This window comes from Sycon ciliatum, chromosome 6 (genome assembly GCF_964019385.1).
Source record: "Sycon ciliatum chromosome 6, ocSycCili1.1, whole genome shotgun sequence".
Classification (NCBI taxonomy): Eukaryota; Metazoa; Porifera; class Calcarea; order Leucosolenida; family Sycettidae; genus Sycon; species Sycon ciliatum.
In genome coordinates this window covers 14366039-14382581 of record NC_088648.1, presented here as the reverse complement: position 1 = coordinate 14382581, position 16543 = coordinate 14366039, and the positions used below count along the sequence as shown (strand labels likewise).

At 42.9% G+C, this 16543-nt stretch overlaps 1 protein-coding gene across 1 annotated transcript; it reads left to right on the top strand.

The window, feature by feature from the left end:
- The first annotated feature begins 2031 nt into the window (after positions 1–2031).
- Positions 2032–15755, top strand: LOC135818853 (fibulin-1-like). Its single transcript, XM_065332064.1, has 12 exons — positions 2032–2115; positions 2361–2460; positions 4879–5027; positions 6387–6528; positions 7997–8092; positions 8368–8463; positions 10025–10164; positions 10956–11097; positions 11928–12014; positions 14043–14216; positions 14808–15151; positions 15593–15755. Exons 2-12 carry the CDS (start codon positions 2367–2369, stop codon positions 15620–15622), a joined length of 1494 nt encoding a protein of 497 aa, XP_065188136.1. The 5' UTR covers positions 2032–2115; positions 2361–2366; the 3' UTR covers positions 15623–15755.
- Positions 15756–16543: the final 788 nt, after the last annotated feature.

Here is a 16543-nt window from a genome sequence, read left to right as displayed (position 1 = left end):
TTCTTGTTGTTCCTGGTGTTGGCCCAAACATGGGCTTGCAGCAATCGATTCCAAATACGGTAGATAGGATCATGGGCCTAGGACATGAAGTTGTGGGCCTAGGCAGTGATCCTGTTCTGCCTAATAAGGGGCTAGAAAATTGCTGTTGAGGCGGCATCACTTTATACTGGATATTCAACGCATAATGGTCTCCAAGCTGCTGATAGCATTCTATAATTGACTTTGACGCTCTATATATAGTTTCTCAAGTCTTACTCCAGCGGGAATTCTCTCTGAGTAGTACAGGGCTCACTGCGTGATGTGAATTCATTCCACACCCTATTTTTGTGAACAGAGGTACTTGTACACCCATATAAAGCACTCTTGCCACGGAGTATTTTTTACATCTGGTTTGCCACGTTACAGATTGCGACACGAAAACTTGCCTTCAATTCACCCTACAGCATGACCGACAGCTCTGATATGAGTGCACAGAATGAAGCCGTTGAATTCTCACCAAAGAAATGTACTGCTCTTTAGATTCTTATTATCGCTCCTTGTAGGACGGAGATGGGACATTATGAATACGACCATTGAGCATACATGTAATTATTTCCTATGATGCAATCGGACAATATACTGTCAGAAAGTGAAACAAATAGAGAAAAAAGACACAGATACATGTGCAATACACGACTGTGATGGGACTGCGTTTAGCTGGGAGCTAACACATGCAAGCAGTCATGACCTGGCGTTACCATGTGTCACTGGTCACTTTCAATAACATTACACCTAGCGCTAACACATGTCCGAAGTCCAGATTTACAACTTCCGAGCCCCGGACGTTCTCCTCTGTCGAAAGACCATTATGATCTCGTCTCCTTATTATCCTGTAATGTGTATGCACTATCAGTAGACTCGACTAGTTGCTATAATGTTCATTCCTGTTCCATCAACCTTCCCCTCTTTGGCCTCTCGTGAATATTCCAATTTGGTTGTGTTTTCTTTCGCACTTTGGAGATCGGTTTGAGCTAGGTGTCAGGGCCGATTTAAAAAGTTTTTTTGTTCATTAGACTTCATGAGACCTCATTGGGATCCTGTGCTCAGGTCAGCATTTACATTATGGACCTCCAGAACTCTAGCCGGGTTATTAACCATGTTCAATACCATGTTCAAAAGAACAAAGCGGCAATTAGCGTCCAGATTAACAGTGTGTATTGGTTTTATAGAAATGCTAATTGACACACTTATTTGATTTGGGCTGATAACGTCACGTGATACGTACTTAAGATCGAATCCAGGTACGCCTTTATCTGAATACGTGTAGTTTGCTTCACAACATGATCGCCAAACTTCAAGGTTGTTCACTCAGGTTTAATATTAGTATTCTGCTTGTTCGCGTTAGGCCTGGGCGGATAATGGAAGTTATTTTGCGGGATAATGCTAATGGCAATGCCACAAAAACTGTATCATAATGCTACTTAAAAATCAATCAATCAATCAAACTTAAAATGCTGCTGGGACTTCGCACCAGCCGTCGTTTTGCGGCGCACTACCACCTGCGTTGCGCTGTAGTTGATGTGGAACCAACCGAAGGCCTTTAACGGCAGAGCAAGTCCTGAAGGGGGTGTGTGGTGGTGGTGGGGGGGGGGGGGTGGTGTCCATTATGAACACCATATTAAGAATATTGTCACAGGATGGGTTGCCTATAGGTACAACGTGTCTATTTGCCTGCACTTCAGAAGGCGGCGCACTGCCACCTGCGGTTAGCTGAAGTCGATTTCGCCTCGACCGCAGACGATCAAGTGACAAGGCATGGCGGCAAAGTAAAGCCTGGCCCATATTTGGCAAAGCAATACCAGTTTTCGGTGAGAAGGGGAATACTAGTATTCCTCTGAGGTTGTCAGAGCCGAAATAGGGGTCCCTGCCTCTGCCCTAACATGATATGCCAAATACAAGAAGTGCAGATCCGTGTCGAACACCATTCAGAAAAACATCCATTTTTGGCTTATTAGCATGGCCATGCTGCAGGATAAAACCATGCATGTTAGTCAAGAATGCTTCAGTCGCTTTCTTTGTGTAGCGGAATTTTCATTTCCAGTCATTCAAGGAGACGAACTTCCTGATCGATAGAAGGTAAGAATTCTGTAGCCTGTGTTAGCCCGCGTCTAGTACTCTAAAGCTAGTGCACATTTCCAGTGCATTACATCCTGTACATGTGTTTATGCGATAGATCTTATCGTCCTTTTCGTCGAGTATGCTTGTGTAAGCTGAAAGATTAGTGTTGGTAGAAGTGAAGCAGTTTTGGATACTAGCGATAAAAATTTATGTAACGTACAGTGTTATGATATCGTTTGTATGTTGGCATTTGTCCCTTGCAGGCAAACATGTCACGTGCTACCTACAGTATGCAACTGCCACTTCTACAAGTGTTCGGGTTGCTGGCTGTAAGCGCACTGGTGTTACTACAGGAAATTGAAGGTGAGATTTTAAGTGAATGAATTTTTGTAACATGGAAATTGTGGGCACAAGTTATGCGATCGAGTCCACCAATTAAACCAGATACAGTCTGTATCGGCTATAGAGTGACCGGATATAAGAATATATCGGCGACAGTGATATTGGTACGAAATATCAAAAGCAAAACGTATTTTATCCAGTACAAATATCACTATAACCAATATTATCATAATATGTAATGATATATCGGATATTATGATGGCAACAAAGAATCAAAACATGCACAACACACTACATTATTATCGTCTATAGTGATAAGTTTAAAATACATGTTGCAATAATATCAAAGGCCCTATTTTTTTATTTCTTCACGTTGCATATTTTGATAGTGACACATGTACATTATTATTTTTCTGTTGTTTAGCTTGTTTTCTTTACACTTCCTTGTGCGAGTTTCGTATCAGATCTATTAATTAAAAAGTTCATAAGTTTTGGTTGATGAAGTTTACATTTAAATTGTACATCAGTCCAAACACTGATAATTTACACTCTCTTTTCATCTTGTTTTTAGTTGTCTTAACACCTACCGGTACTTTTACACATTCTACTTCCCCATAGCTAGATCTAGCTTTGCTTTACATTTCTGTTTCTTTTTCCTGGTGCGTGCTTGTGGCATTGAAGCCGAGACCTTTGGCCGGTGGAGCCCCTGGTACCTCACCATCACTGCTCAGTAGCTGTTTGTTTTTGTCCACATAATTATATATTTTACGAGTTGGGTTTGTGAATAATAGTAAAAAAATATAAAAAAATAAAAAGATGTACATAGCAGAATTTCTTAAAAGTTTATGGAAATGCGGGCACTGTCAACTATGCAGCATGCTTATTTGTCACAACGCCATGCTGGAAGTATTTCCTTGCCTTTCATGGGTCGATCGAAAAAAATCGATCGTATCGCATATAGCGATGCATCGGTTATAGTGATAAAATGATAATCATGGAAATCAAAAGTGTACGCTATAGCCGATACAGACTGTACTAAACTTGTGCCCATAATTTCCATGTTACAACTTTTTTCCTTGGATAATCATAACCATCTGAGTTGTAAATAAATTTGAGGCGGAATTTCCGGTCTACATACAGCCTCACAATATCAGGGCCAGCCTTTAATGCCAATATTGTTGCTGCTTACAATCACTTGGTTCATTGTGCTTGGTTCTCCAGTCGTCCCACACCATTTACATAATCCCCTTCCCTTTGACCTATCCACAAAATAGACGTTACACTCCCTTTAATCAATCATATACCCCATACACGTCTTTCCAAGTGGTGAATCCCTGGACAGGCGATCTGCCCTTTGCGTCATCTGGTCATTCCGAAACTTTTATTCGAAAATTATTCCTCGAGGTCCCGTTGGTTTATTTCGCTCTTACAGAGTTTGATATCATGTAGCAAAAATTACTCTATGTAGAAATGAAAGGACATGTGGATACGAGTTAAGAGTAACTTCCCACCGCTGTAACAAGACAGCAGAGAAGTTCTGCAAAGCGAAAATGGGCACAACATTTCACGCTACGTCACGAAGGTTCGCAACTTTGGACCCGAAACTGGCAGGGAACGCGAAATGAACTTTCGTGGGAAGTTTCGTGAGATCGGGTCATGGTGCACGTGCAATTGGCGCTTGCAAACTAGGAAAATGTGCAGAACTCAAAGTTCTTGCGAAAATTCTTACACACATTTTCGCAAGGCCTGTCGCGAAACTTCGCTCAAAATGTTTTTTTCGTAGAACATCTCTACTGTATACAATCAGAAAGTGCAACAACTACCCCCCCCCCCCCAAACTTACAGTACATGTGTAGACCTACTGAGACATTCGACCAAGAGTCTTCCGAGTTGGAAGGCTGTCACTGTTAGCGCTATGGAGATTTGTTAAAGCTAGGTGTCAGGTCGTCGAATGTCTCTGTACACTGCCAGTTTTGTACCTAGTTGTTGCACGTTCTGACTGTATATAATATCTAGTTACAGTGGTGGAGAGTTACTCTTAACTCCTATCCATATGTCCTATTCCTTTCTACATTTATTATTGGATCAACATTCGAGTTTCAAATATTATTCTGTAGTTGATTTTTCTATACAAACGAGAAAGACCAAGGGGCAAGGAACTACAAGTTACGTTATACTGTCCACTAACACCACCAGTTACTAAACAATCAATATTATCAATGTTCAATGTTATCGCATGAGCCTATTGTTTAGTGACTGGTGGCGTTAGTGGACAGTATAGCGCAACTTGTAGTTCCTTGGTCTTTCTCTTTTGTATAAATTAAACCTTGGCTCCCCATCTGAGTTGATTTTTCTGTTTGCCAAAAACCGCAGTGCGTCCAATGAATGTACTTTTGCGCAAATCAAGAATTACCTTTTTGCTTCGCTTTCTTGAACCAGCTTCTGAATTATACTGCAACGGATTCAACATCAGTAGCCATTTGGATTCGACGGATTACGAATCTGCTCGATCAGTCTGCTCTCGGCAGCAGTTAACGCTCCTCAGGATCAAAGATCACAATCGTTTGCGAAGGTCAACATGTTACAGCGTAAGTATTGTCGAACGGTTCTAGGTTTCACGTCATTAGTGGGGAGTAATACCAAGAGTACATAACCCCCAGAGTGTGCAACGCTTGATCCAGCTCTGCACAGGGTCTTGCGTCATAATGCCGTACAGATCTGAGGGGAATCCGGGGAGTCGCGGATCTAAAGCAACGATGCCCTGACTCTGGACCAGCCTTGCGCTCGTGTGGAGTGCACGCATGACCACAGAAGATCCGATTACATTCGATCAAGACCCTATGCAGAGCTGGATCAGGCGTTGCACACTCTGGGGGTTATGTACTCTTGGTAATACATAATTGGACAGAAAGCAACAGCTTTCAGACGTTGACAATGCTGATTTGACACCACTGTTGCGCTCTTTGGCCGACAACATATTATACTTTCCACAAAAGCAAAAACTGGTTCCTTAGTATCGAAATGGTATTCCTTTTGACAGATGTTTCCGTCATTGCAAACTCATCAGAGAAAGTTGAATTGTAAAAATTAATGACTGGAAAAATCACCTATTTTATACTGACGCTTGAAATACGGGATGGCGCAATAATGAACGCCAATGAGGCAATGATACACAAAGTTATTGCTTAACGGGATCACACATATCGCCAAGAATGGAAGCGAACAACAACAAAAAAAAGAGAATAGAGATTTGAAACAACAACAACAACAACAACAACAACAACAACACGGCGTGAGAATAAAAATTTGAAACAACAGCAAGAGAACATGGGGGACAACAAAGGGCGTGTCCGTGCTATAAATCTGTGTGGTGAAGTGCGCTCCCCGACCAATAATTTCGGGATCAAGGCACACATCATTCACCATTGGGGAGAGGGAGAGAAGGAAGACTACGTATGAAAAAGTGAGAGCCTGATTGCGCCTTGAAGAACCATAACACTAGGAGAGAGTGCACAGTTAAGGCTCTTAAACCACAACATTTTGAAAACATTTATCGAGTTTATTTTTTAAAGCCTTTCTGTTACGTTGAAGTACAAGCAAGAGTATAGGAACGTATTGATAGCCGAAAGGAATTAATTTCCGCCCATCCACACAGAGGATGACGTAAGGTTGCAGTAGACATAGGTAACGCGTTGTTGACGACTTGTCTAAACCTACATGTACGTGTGAATTTGTATCTCACTTGGTTAGCCTAGCTATATATATTATAATATACTATGAAGAGAAGGCTGAGATGTATTACACTTAAGGAATTCTAGTGACATTTTAAAGATATGGAAGAAGCTGAAGTGTGCGATCCCCCCCCCCCCCCCTCCTTCAAACCATCTTTAACTCTGTCGAAAACTTTCGTAGCTATTCATAATTTCTTCGTCTTCTTTGATTCACAGAGTGTACTAGAACCTTTCCAATCTGGAGGCATAAACGTTATTTGGCTGGACAACTTACGTAGCAAGAGTGCTCTCCGCATTTCCACCTACAACAGCACGGTTGAGCCCACTGATGAGCCTAAACCGTTCATCTGTGCAAAAGGTAAGGGTTCCCCATTTGCTTTCTGAACACAAAAGCCCCTTCAAGGCTAAAGTTTGTTGCAAATAACATCGGGGCCCCTGGTCTATTTTACCTGTGATTTGGAACCAAAATGTGAGATTATGTCTCAGAAGTCAGCCGGGGATGATGAAGGGGGAAATCTGTTTACTTCTTTCAAGTGGTTTTTTATGTTTGAAATCCACTTTCAAGGGCCACCAAATAGTCATTATGGCAGATTATGCTTCCACATGACCAGTACCTTGCTTTACAGGCAATTGGATAGAGAGTTTGCATAATAAAACTGAGAAGAAGGACACACTTCAGCCACTCGATCAACTGAAGTGTGTCTTTCTTCTCAGTGTTATGGAATTCTTGGAGATTGCTAATGCAAACGGGCATCTTGAAAATTTGAATGTGAAGATTCCAAATTGCCTGGGCGATCTGCAGATTGTGCGCGCAATCTGGAGTGACACAAAAGTAAGTGTGGCACGATAAATCCGTGTCCCTGAGCTACTGTGAGACATCTAGGAACACACCCAAGTGCGCGTGGTGCAAAATTGACGTGTGTGGGTCATGCAATTTGTGGATATTGGTGAAAACCTGAAGGGGACGTGGAATAAATGTGGGGCGCAATCTGTAGGCGCGATCGTTGATCTTTGTTGCAAAACATGAAATGCAAGCGAATCAGTGTGGGGCGCAATTTGTGTTTTTCGTTGAAAACCACAGTGAAGAGCACAGCGACTCTATTTGGGGCGCAATCTGTGGGTTGTGTTGAAAAAAATGAAGACCACAGAAAATCCGTGTTTGGGTGCAATCTGTGGCGCAAACTGTGGATTTCGATCAAAACATGACCAGTACAGTGAATCCGTGTGGGCAATCTGAAAATTCCCAGAATTCACCAGCAGTCATTATCACGATTTGTTTTCACTATTTAAAATAGAAACAACACCGTCAGTCGTCCGGATTTAGGATAATCCTATAACAGCTTTAGCAGAGCTGCTTGTGGTTCTAGGCCCGGTTGAAACTGGGGGAAAGTTCCGTCAGGTTTGGATTGCGCAGCGGAATCTCCAGTTTGCGCAAGCTACCAGAATGAGCGGAACAAATACGAGGCTTCTCACATTCAAGCCGACGAAATTTGCCGTTGATACAACAATCTTATTTGGAATACAGTTTACCAGCCTTACGAAGGATATGCCTGTTCCATGTTTTCATTAAGATAAAAGCCTGAACCCTCCAAGGTGGAAGGCTATTGGTTTGCGCACTGGGGGTGTGTTAGAGCTAGGTCTCAGGGCGTGGAATGTCTAGTAACATGTCAGTGATGTGTCCTGTTATCACACTTTCTGAATGCCCATTATCTTGTTTCAGTCGTGGGTTGTTGTTTGCATAACTCGTTTCCATGTGATTTCTTCCATTATAATTATATTTATTGGCTCAGTATCCGAGTTAAGTTCTATTTGTATTGGTTTCTTAGATTTTAATGAATGCAAAGATGCGGATATTAGGCAAGTAGACCTGTGCCCAAATGGATACACGTGTGAGAATACCAAAGGAAGTTACACATGTGAAGGTAGGTGTACCTCCTCGCTATGTCATAGCTCATATTATCGTGGGAAACTGTGCTGATTAGACTTGGGATAGCTATTTTTCACATTGAAGTTTGGCTTATTGAAGGCTTTCTGCTCCTATAATTATAGAGATTCGAACTAAAAAGCGGATGCCCATCTGGCATGAAACCGTTTTCAATGTTCGCATCCAAAACTTGAGTTCTGATGGCGATAATGTGTTTTCTAATGAACATCGCCAACCTAACGATATGCATATCTTGCACTATTTGTATTCTAGAGAGAAACGAATGCGAAGAGGCGGAAAATACCGGCGTAGACCTCTGTCCCAGTGGATATACGTGTAAGAATACCAACGGCGGTTATCAATGCGAAGGTAGGTGTACTTGCTTTCTTTGTTTGCGCATATGCTTAATATTATAATTCTAACCGGGGCTTCGGAAGGCGCAGCAATGTGACTGACATGTATGGTGCTGTTGTGGAATAAACACGAATGGATGAAGCACAGAGGTGGAAATCTGCCAGATTTTATTGGGTCTGAGGAGTTTCGTGCCTCGCACATACGTATTTACTTCACCACAATCACTTCATATCTAGTCCCGCACGCAAATATTTTGGTAGATGGTGAATGTCGCTGTCTGATGTTCGTTAAAATTCGTGAACCTACTTCACGTTTCAGCTCCACAGCCCTTGGCTTCCGGTGCTGGTGTACTGGGTGTGTTACTTGCTGGTTCAGGGTTCTCTAACTAGAGTGCAGTTAGCCATGGCGTCTCGGGGCCCTGTAACTGACTGTAGATGTTTTTATTTTATTTTTTTTATTTATTTATTTTTACTAGAGCCACGTAAACCCGTCATGTGCGAGCCATGAATAAGGGGAGTGGTGGCGCGGTCTGGGATGCTCTGCTGACCTTGGGTCTCGGCCTCATCACAACCAGGCGCGCCAATAGCAGAGAGAAAGAAAGAGAGATAGAGAGAGAGAGAGAGAGAGAGAGAGAGAGAGAGAGAGAGAGAGAGAGAGAGAGAGAGAGAGAGAAAGAGAAAGAGAGAGAGAAAGAGAGAGAAAGATAGAGAGAGAGAGAGAGAGAGAGAGAGAGAAAAGAGAGAAAAAGAGAGAGAGAGAGAGAGAGAGAGAGAGAGAGAGAGAGAGAGAGAGAGAGAGAGAGAGAGAGAGAGAGAGAGAGAGAGAGAGAGAGAGAGAGAGAGAGAGAGAGAGAGAGAGAGAGAGAGAGAGAGAGAGAGAGAGAGAGAGAGAGAGAGAGAGAGAGAGAGAGAGAGAGAGAGAGAGAGAGAGAGAGAGAGAGAGAGAGCGGGGTAGGGTTGGGGAGCAAGAGAGGGGGAGAGAACTAAATATAGTATAATTATATAATGCGTAAGGGGTGCACATTCAGATCCAGAGAAAAGGATAAGCAGGGCACAAGGCGTATGGCAATATGCAGCAGTGTGTAGGCACATGTGCATACATTATAATTATATAATATTACAGAGTGTCAGTGGCCCAGTGCCATTGCTGAGCACGGAGGTGCCGGAAGACAGACACTTTGAAACTTTGCAGCCTTTTCCAGTCAGGTGGCTGGTTGAGGACGGCGGGTGGTAGGGCATTCCATACAGGGACAGCACAGGCGTGGAAGGCTCTATGGCAACTTTCCCGGCTGTTGACAGGTAACCCTGTCTCAAGCTGGTCGTTTTGCATGTCGAGACGGACGAGAGAGAGAAGAGTGGATCGAACATGGGCTGGTCGGGGGTCTTGAGAGGGAGGCAAGAGCTGGTTGCTTAGGGTTCCAAATGTAGACTGAATTGTGGCTTTAGTAGGCTTCCAAGGCTAACGTCTATAGTGGCTTAGGGTTCCTATAGACTTGGTGGGCAGTTCTATGCTCATGGTGATGCACTCTGCGTAACGTGAAGAATGCCGTATGTTCGTGTTGTGTTTTTCGCCACAGGTTTATGCGGCGGATATAACATTAGTATCCATACAAACAAACTGACTTACCGAGAGACTCGGGCTGTATGTCATGGGCAGGACTTACGGAGACTGAAGATGAAAGATCACAACCGGTTAAGAAAGTCCGAGTGCTACAACGTAAGAATATAAAGCGTAAAACTAGCGTTCTCGCATGTGAGTGCTTGATGCAACCAGCTGCAGTTGATGCACTTATAAAGCGTCCTCATGTGTGATGACTGTTTATAAAGCCACTCACTAGCATGGATATGCTGATTGTGGAATTTCAATGGGCACGGCCGCACACTTGACTGATAGTAGCCAACACTAAACTATAAATGGAGTACTGACTACTACTGAGGTAATATAAAAATAAAATAAAACGTTTTTTTTGAGGTTTCAAAGAACGTTCTATTCTGATGATCATCATTTTGAAAATACATGACAATAGGGAATACAAGAAAGGAAATGTTTTAAAATAAGTACCGTAATTAAATTCGGGTGGAGAGCCAACGACTAATTCATCAGAAGAAATGAGGACCAAGGAAAATCTTCCAAGTTGGAAGGCTGTTGGAGTGTGAATCGAAGATGTACTAGAGCTGATTGTCAGTTAGGTGTACAAGTAAAACGTCAGTATCGTCGGTCAGTGTCGTGCAATGCTATCGTATGAGCTGATTGTTAAGTAACTGGCGGTTTAAGTGGACATTTTAGTGGAACTTGTAGTTCCTTGGTCCTCATTTCTTCATACAAAAAATATGCAAATTTTGGAGAATGTCACCTGTGCGAAACATTTAGGAGAGACAGTGTGTTGGTATCTCAACGTCGATTGTAAGAAATAAATAGCTTGTATTTTGCCTCACAAAAACGACTGAAATTGTGAATATGCGCTCTGATAAACTATGACTGCACTGTTCTCATCATTTGACTGCCAGGGCGCACTGCAATCTATGCTAGATGCGGGTATAACAAATATTTGGCTGGACAACTATCGGGATAAAGATGTTCTTAACATTTCTACCCACAATAGCACGGCTGAGCTAACTGACCAACCCAAACCCTTCATTTGTGCCAAAGGTAAGCCCCTGAACTTGGTTTGGAAACATGACCTACTTCTGTGAAAATACTATCGTTGCAACTTATAGCAGGACCAAACTGACATTGTTGTTTAAATATCGTTGAGACTAATGTGAAACGCTCTTCTGACACCATTTGCTTAGCCTTTACATGCAAGGCCTACTTTTTATGGTTTCGTGGCTGCTTTGAGTTGAACTATAAGACGGCCATACTCGGTTAGATCTAGTAATTTATGTTACTATTTATTAGCACAATATGTTTTTATTTTATCATTCACGGAGAAGGTGGAGAGCCCGAACGTGCCGGTAAAAAACAGAAAGGAAGGAGAAAGACGAAACCGGTTGTAAACCTGAAGAGGCCTTTCGTACCTTTACTTTTCGAATCAGTACACATGATGGTGTGAGTTATGCCAAACACTGTAGTAGAAGAGCTATAACATGAAGGCGGGAAGTCCACATAGCACTCTTTTCCTAACATATTCCTTCTTTGTGCAAAGCTGTGGCGATAACTTGGCAATGTGAACAGCCTCTAGCACATGTAGGTGGCATTCGCTGCTCGCCCACGCGTGAATCTTGAAGCGCTCCGGAATGTTCTTACACACTGCCGGGACGCGATAAGATCTGTTGTTATGTATTGTACGAACATTCTCTTTTGTTCAGCTGATGGGTTGTGTTTTCACTTACACGGGATAGTGTGAGTGCCCTGGACCAGGTAACCAGCCAACCTATCCAAGCCCATGTTCAAAGCTAGAAAAAAACTTAACTAGAAAACTGGCAGTTTGATAGCATACCGAATCACGCTTGTCTGTACGCTTCTGATTGGATTGTTAGATTTTGATGAATGTTCAAATGGAGGCGCTAACCTGTGTCCGAATGGAACTCGGTGTCAAAACCAGAAAGGCACTTACTCCTGCGAAGGTAAGTGTTGCATTGCTCCTATAATTATTTTGGTTGAGTTCTCCGCGGAAATGTCAATTGCAAAGGATCCTGATGCTGCTCATGACTTTCTACAACCTGCCGCTTGGCAGTGACAGTGCTGGCAACTGAAATCTGCCCCCCCCCCCCCCTGGGCCGTGCGTTCACACTCTAGCGGTCTCTACATAAAGTTCACTGCACATGCTGCGTACCGGGTATAGCCTGGTCCCAGAGTGCCCAGCTATGAGGCGCTCGAATGTAAAGGAGACCGGCACAGTGCAGCTGTGAGTCATCGGGGCCATGTCCCCTGTTAAATTTTTGAAATACAGGCCACTGGCAGTAATGGATAGCTTCAGTATGGGCCAATTGCGTTTGCCCTGGACGGCGTCCCTTTCTTATTTCGTAGTTTTGCAATTGCGTGTTGGGTCGTTGCGATGTTAGCGAGGGGGTCGGATTTCAGTTGCCAGAACTGTACATGTAGCTGTTTCTACGTTGTTAGATCTCATCATCTTAGCTTGGAGGTACTGGCAGAAGCGATTGCGATGAAACCTTTTGAAACCGGCTCCGTCCCTCTTTTTTTGAAACCGCCATAGTCAGCGTGCTTTAACTGGGCTAGATTCAGCCAGAGTTTTCAGAAGGAGATACATGTGACGCTTGCCTTGATCCTTGAAGGGCGGTCGCGTTCCTATGGATGCGGAAAACACCGCCTCTAGCCGAATCTGACGTGAACCGTGAATTTTTCTTATCTGAAGGATGGCTCATTCAAACCAAGGCAACTGAGATGAAATTTTATATTCAATCTCCGAAAAGCCACCCTTTTCCATCTTTTTGGAGATTGTCGGTAGAGCTTACATTGGCAAGCCAATGACAACGAAGTCTATTGCATTACACAGCCTTTCTCAACTGGCTCAAAGCATCAAGGCAATATTTCTCTACCTATAATATTTCTGGCAGATGCAGATCGAGAAACATTGAAATTGACACAACAGTCCAAAGGTGATAGTGGGCAGTTACTCGAATTCCCCTCTACCTCTTCATAAATTAATTGAACTAACTGAACATGTACAAGATAAGCATGGGACATCGAAGTATCAACAGGCGTGTAACGCCGTATCGCAAAACTCGCAAAAAAACAGCTAGAGTTTGCCGTACAATGTCCGCAAAACAGGATAATACGTATCGCAGAGTGCCTGCGTTCAACGTTCATCATATCTATGTGTCGATGCGTGGACTGGACTTGTATACGTAAACGTGCCGGGTAGATCCTTCACACATGTTTTGTAGATTTACATGACTGTCAGTCATGGAAATTGTTGTACATGCGGCCATTGTCGGTACCTTTGCAAACCGTAAAACAGCAGTGTGACCGGAGCGAAGGGAGCTGAGTGTGAACGTGAAGCAGGGAGTACGGGTATTTTACTGGGCCCTGGTGTGAATTGACCACATTGCGGTGTTTTTGGTCCAACTTCCTCTCTGTAATTTGAGGATAAGAAGTACGTTTGTCTGCAAGTCTAAATGTCGTAACCGCCTGCAAAACGTGTGGAACAAGCAGCCGATGGTACATGTACTGTAGTTTAAGATCAAAGGAGAATTATGTGTAATGTACATGTAGTCTACTGAATGAGACTCGTTTCTGAGAATGCTGTTTACAGAAAAGTTCAAAATAAAAGGAGATGGATGAGCCAGTATCCTTGGCTGCAAAAATGAAAATATGGACTTTTGTACACTATAATTATGACGTCATATGACCCTAAAGCAGTTTGAAAAGGGCTACGCTACGCCCTTGATAAAGATTATGCTTGTTAATCAATATAATTAATCCTCTTTTCTACCTGAATTATCGACCACGGGCTGCTGTGCTGAGCGCCCAAATTGCTCTATAAACCGCTTGTAGCTTTGTCGTGAGCTTCACGAAAATTAGGTTGAAATAGATGAACGAAACATTTTCTATTCACACCTATCCATAAAGTCCATAATGGTTTGCTCTTCGAGATTAATTATAATCTGTCCTCCATTTTATCGTTTTTACAGCGGCCGAGTGCCTTGAAACGACTATTCCTAATGGCGTAATGCACAAGGTGGCACATCTTGAGGCGGGCTATCCTCTTTGCGATAGCGGTTACATGGCCATTGGACAAGCCAAATGTGTCTCGAATAAATGGCAAGAGTTCAAGACTCCAGACGGTCTTCCGCTGTGTCAACAACGTAAGTATTTGTACTGTCTTGTTTTGGGAAAAACTGCATGAAATTATCAATTGCAAATCAAAGTAACTGAGGAGGGAGAAAGAGGAGGAAATAGGAACGCTGGCGGGAGATAACGATCGGCAACTTCCATTTCGTTTCCCTATTGCTGTTTGCATTACCAAGGGATCGAACTGCCGATGATCGTTACGTGGCTTTACATGCCGCAGGTCTCTGAAGTATCTGAAAAATAACACTATATCCATTGATAAAGATAGAGACAGGGATAGATAGATAGATAGAGAGATAAAGAGATAGAGACATAGAGAGATAGAGACATAGAGAGAGAGAGAGAGAGAGAGAGAGAGAGAGAGAGAGAGAGAGAGAGAGAGAGAGAGAGAGAGAGAGAGAGAGAGAGAGAGAGAGAGAGAGAGAGAGAGAGAGAGAGAGAGAGAGATGGAGAGAGAGATAGGGCCACACTCGCACTAACCTCCTGAAAATTCATCATACATTGAATATCACAGGAGGATTTAATGTTGATTTTTTACCTAATTTGTTGTGCACAAGCCGTAAACCGTGTTGCCTTGTTGTTTCCGTATCTGTTTACATTTTCAGTGAGCACTTGCCCAGGACCGGACGGTTCCAAGTACTTCATTCACCGAGAACCAGATATGAATCAAACTTACCACACTCATTTCGAACGATGTACAATCGGTTTTGACAGTCGTTTGCCAGCGTCCATGGACATTCCTTGCCTGCAGCAAATCCTCACCCAGTCTCTGGCAAACGAACCAGAGAAGGGCTTTCGAAGTATATTCTTGCATGGTACAAACGCTGGCCATGTCCTGAGCATAGATGATGATGGTGCATTCACTGCAACTACTCTATCCAGTGATCAGAAGGACGAGTTCTTTCCTGGAGCAACACACAAAGTCTGCATGCCATTCTGCCAACAGACGGTAAGCGTGGAAAATAACTTAGATCACCCTCGCACTAACTGCGTTTTATAAGACAATTCTCTAAGCCTGAAAATACAGTGTTCTTGTGGAAGAAGAACATGGATCGAATGTGTTCCCAATCGCCTTCCTCAATTGCTCTTGGAAGCCCTTCTGCATATTACAAAAAAATACAAAGAGACTCCGGCTGAACTTGGCAGTTGGCTCTCGAATAGTGTTAAATCTAAATTGTTCATTGTGCTGTAGATCTCTTCCTATGTCTTGTATTACTCGCCTGAAAAGGAAACGCCAAGGTATCAAGACGAAGACAAATATATACAGCTGGAACATTATGAGCTTTTGATTATTTTATTTCAATCCTGTGCAATCCATCCCAGCCTATATTACCTTAATAGTTTCTTCTTCTGTTCAATGTCGCTGCCACATTCTTGTTTGTTCCCTCAGGTAACTAACAGACATCATTACTTGGATTGAGTCAAGGCAACTTATGAATGCGCTCTGCTCAGTGCATTGGTAGAAGCGGCGAGATCGCAGTGGGCGGCTTTCCGGGGTAGACCGGTACCAAGCCGCTGCTGGATGGCTTTGATATTTGATATTTTGGTTTATAGATGATAGCATGATAGTTCTGTGTGTGCAATGTGCAGCAGTCTGGTCATCTGATAAGTCGATATAGATCTGACAGGCTGATAATCCTGTCATCGCGATATCTCCAAAACTAGCAAATTTGCCATAGCAACATTTCACTGAGCAAAGTATGTTTTGAAGTCTCCCACTTACACACCCTGTTGAATTTAGATTAAAAAAAATTATATGCATGTTCCCCATCCATGTTTTGGTCTTCGCGCAACACTAGGGAACATTAATTTTATACGTCGCGGAATGCGAGGAATTGTGTAATGAACGATCAGTGACAGGATAGTGAAGCCAAGCAGTATATGAAGAAGTTCGTTCCAGCAGAATTCAAGCAGATCTCCCTCGTGATAACTAAAACTCAACAGTGTACGCACTAGGTAGGCACTTTACGGATCTGCAAATTCACACTGAATTTGGCGGAAATCGACGCTATGGTGCATCTGAAGCATACAAAAATAATTCGTTTTGTCCTTTCTTTTTATCCATAAAAAGTAGTAGTTAACTTTGAAATGTACTGCGGAATTCGATAACCGTCAACCATTTCCTGAGTCGACTCGCCGGAAGGAGTGGTTTTTGAAGGAATGGCCGATATTCCACGCTTCGCAGAGAACCAGCCCAAGATCGATGTTTGCGTTCCTCTAAATCTTGCATACATCTATAAGGACATTAAAAGTACTGTTCGCGATTTTCAAGTGTTGGAAGTATTGGCCTTTCAGGGGAACTTTGACTTGAGTACCCATCATGTGACCGAATTTGAATTTT

Bases quoted from the DNA above. Each gene is read 5' to 3' on its own strand.
- LOC135818853 (XM_065332064.1), top strand. From the start codon at position 2,367: ATGTCACGTGCTACCTACAGTATGCAACTGCCACTTCTACAAGTGTTC. The intron at 8,093-8,367 runs GTAGGTGTACCT...TTTGTATTCTAG, and splicing joins AGGAAGTTACACATGTGAAG to AGAGAAACGAATGCGAAGAG. The intron at 8,464-10,024 runs GTAGGTGTACTT...TTTTCGCCACAG, and splicing joins CGGCGGTTATCAATGCGAAG to GTTTATGCGGCGGATATAAC.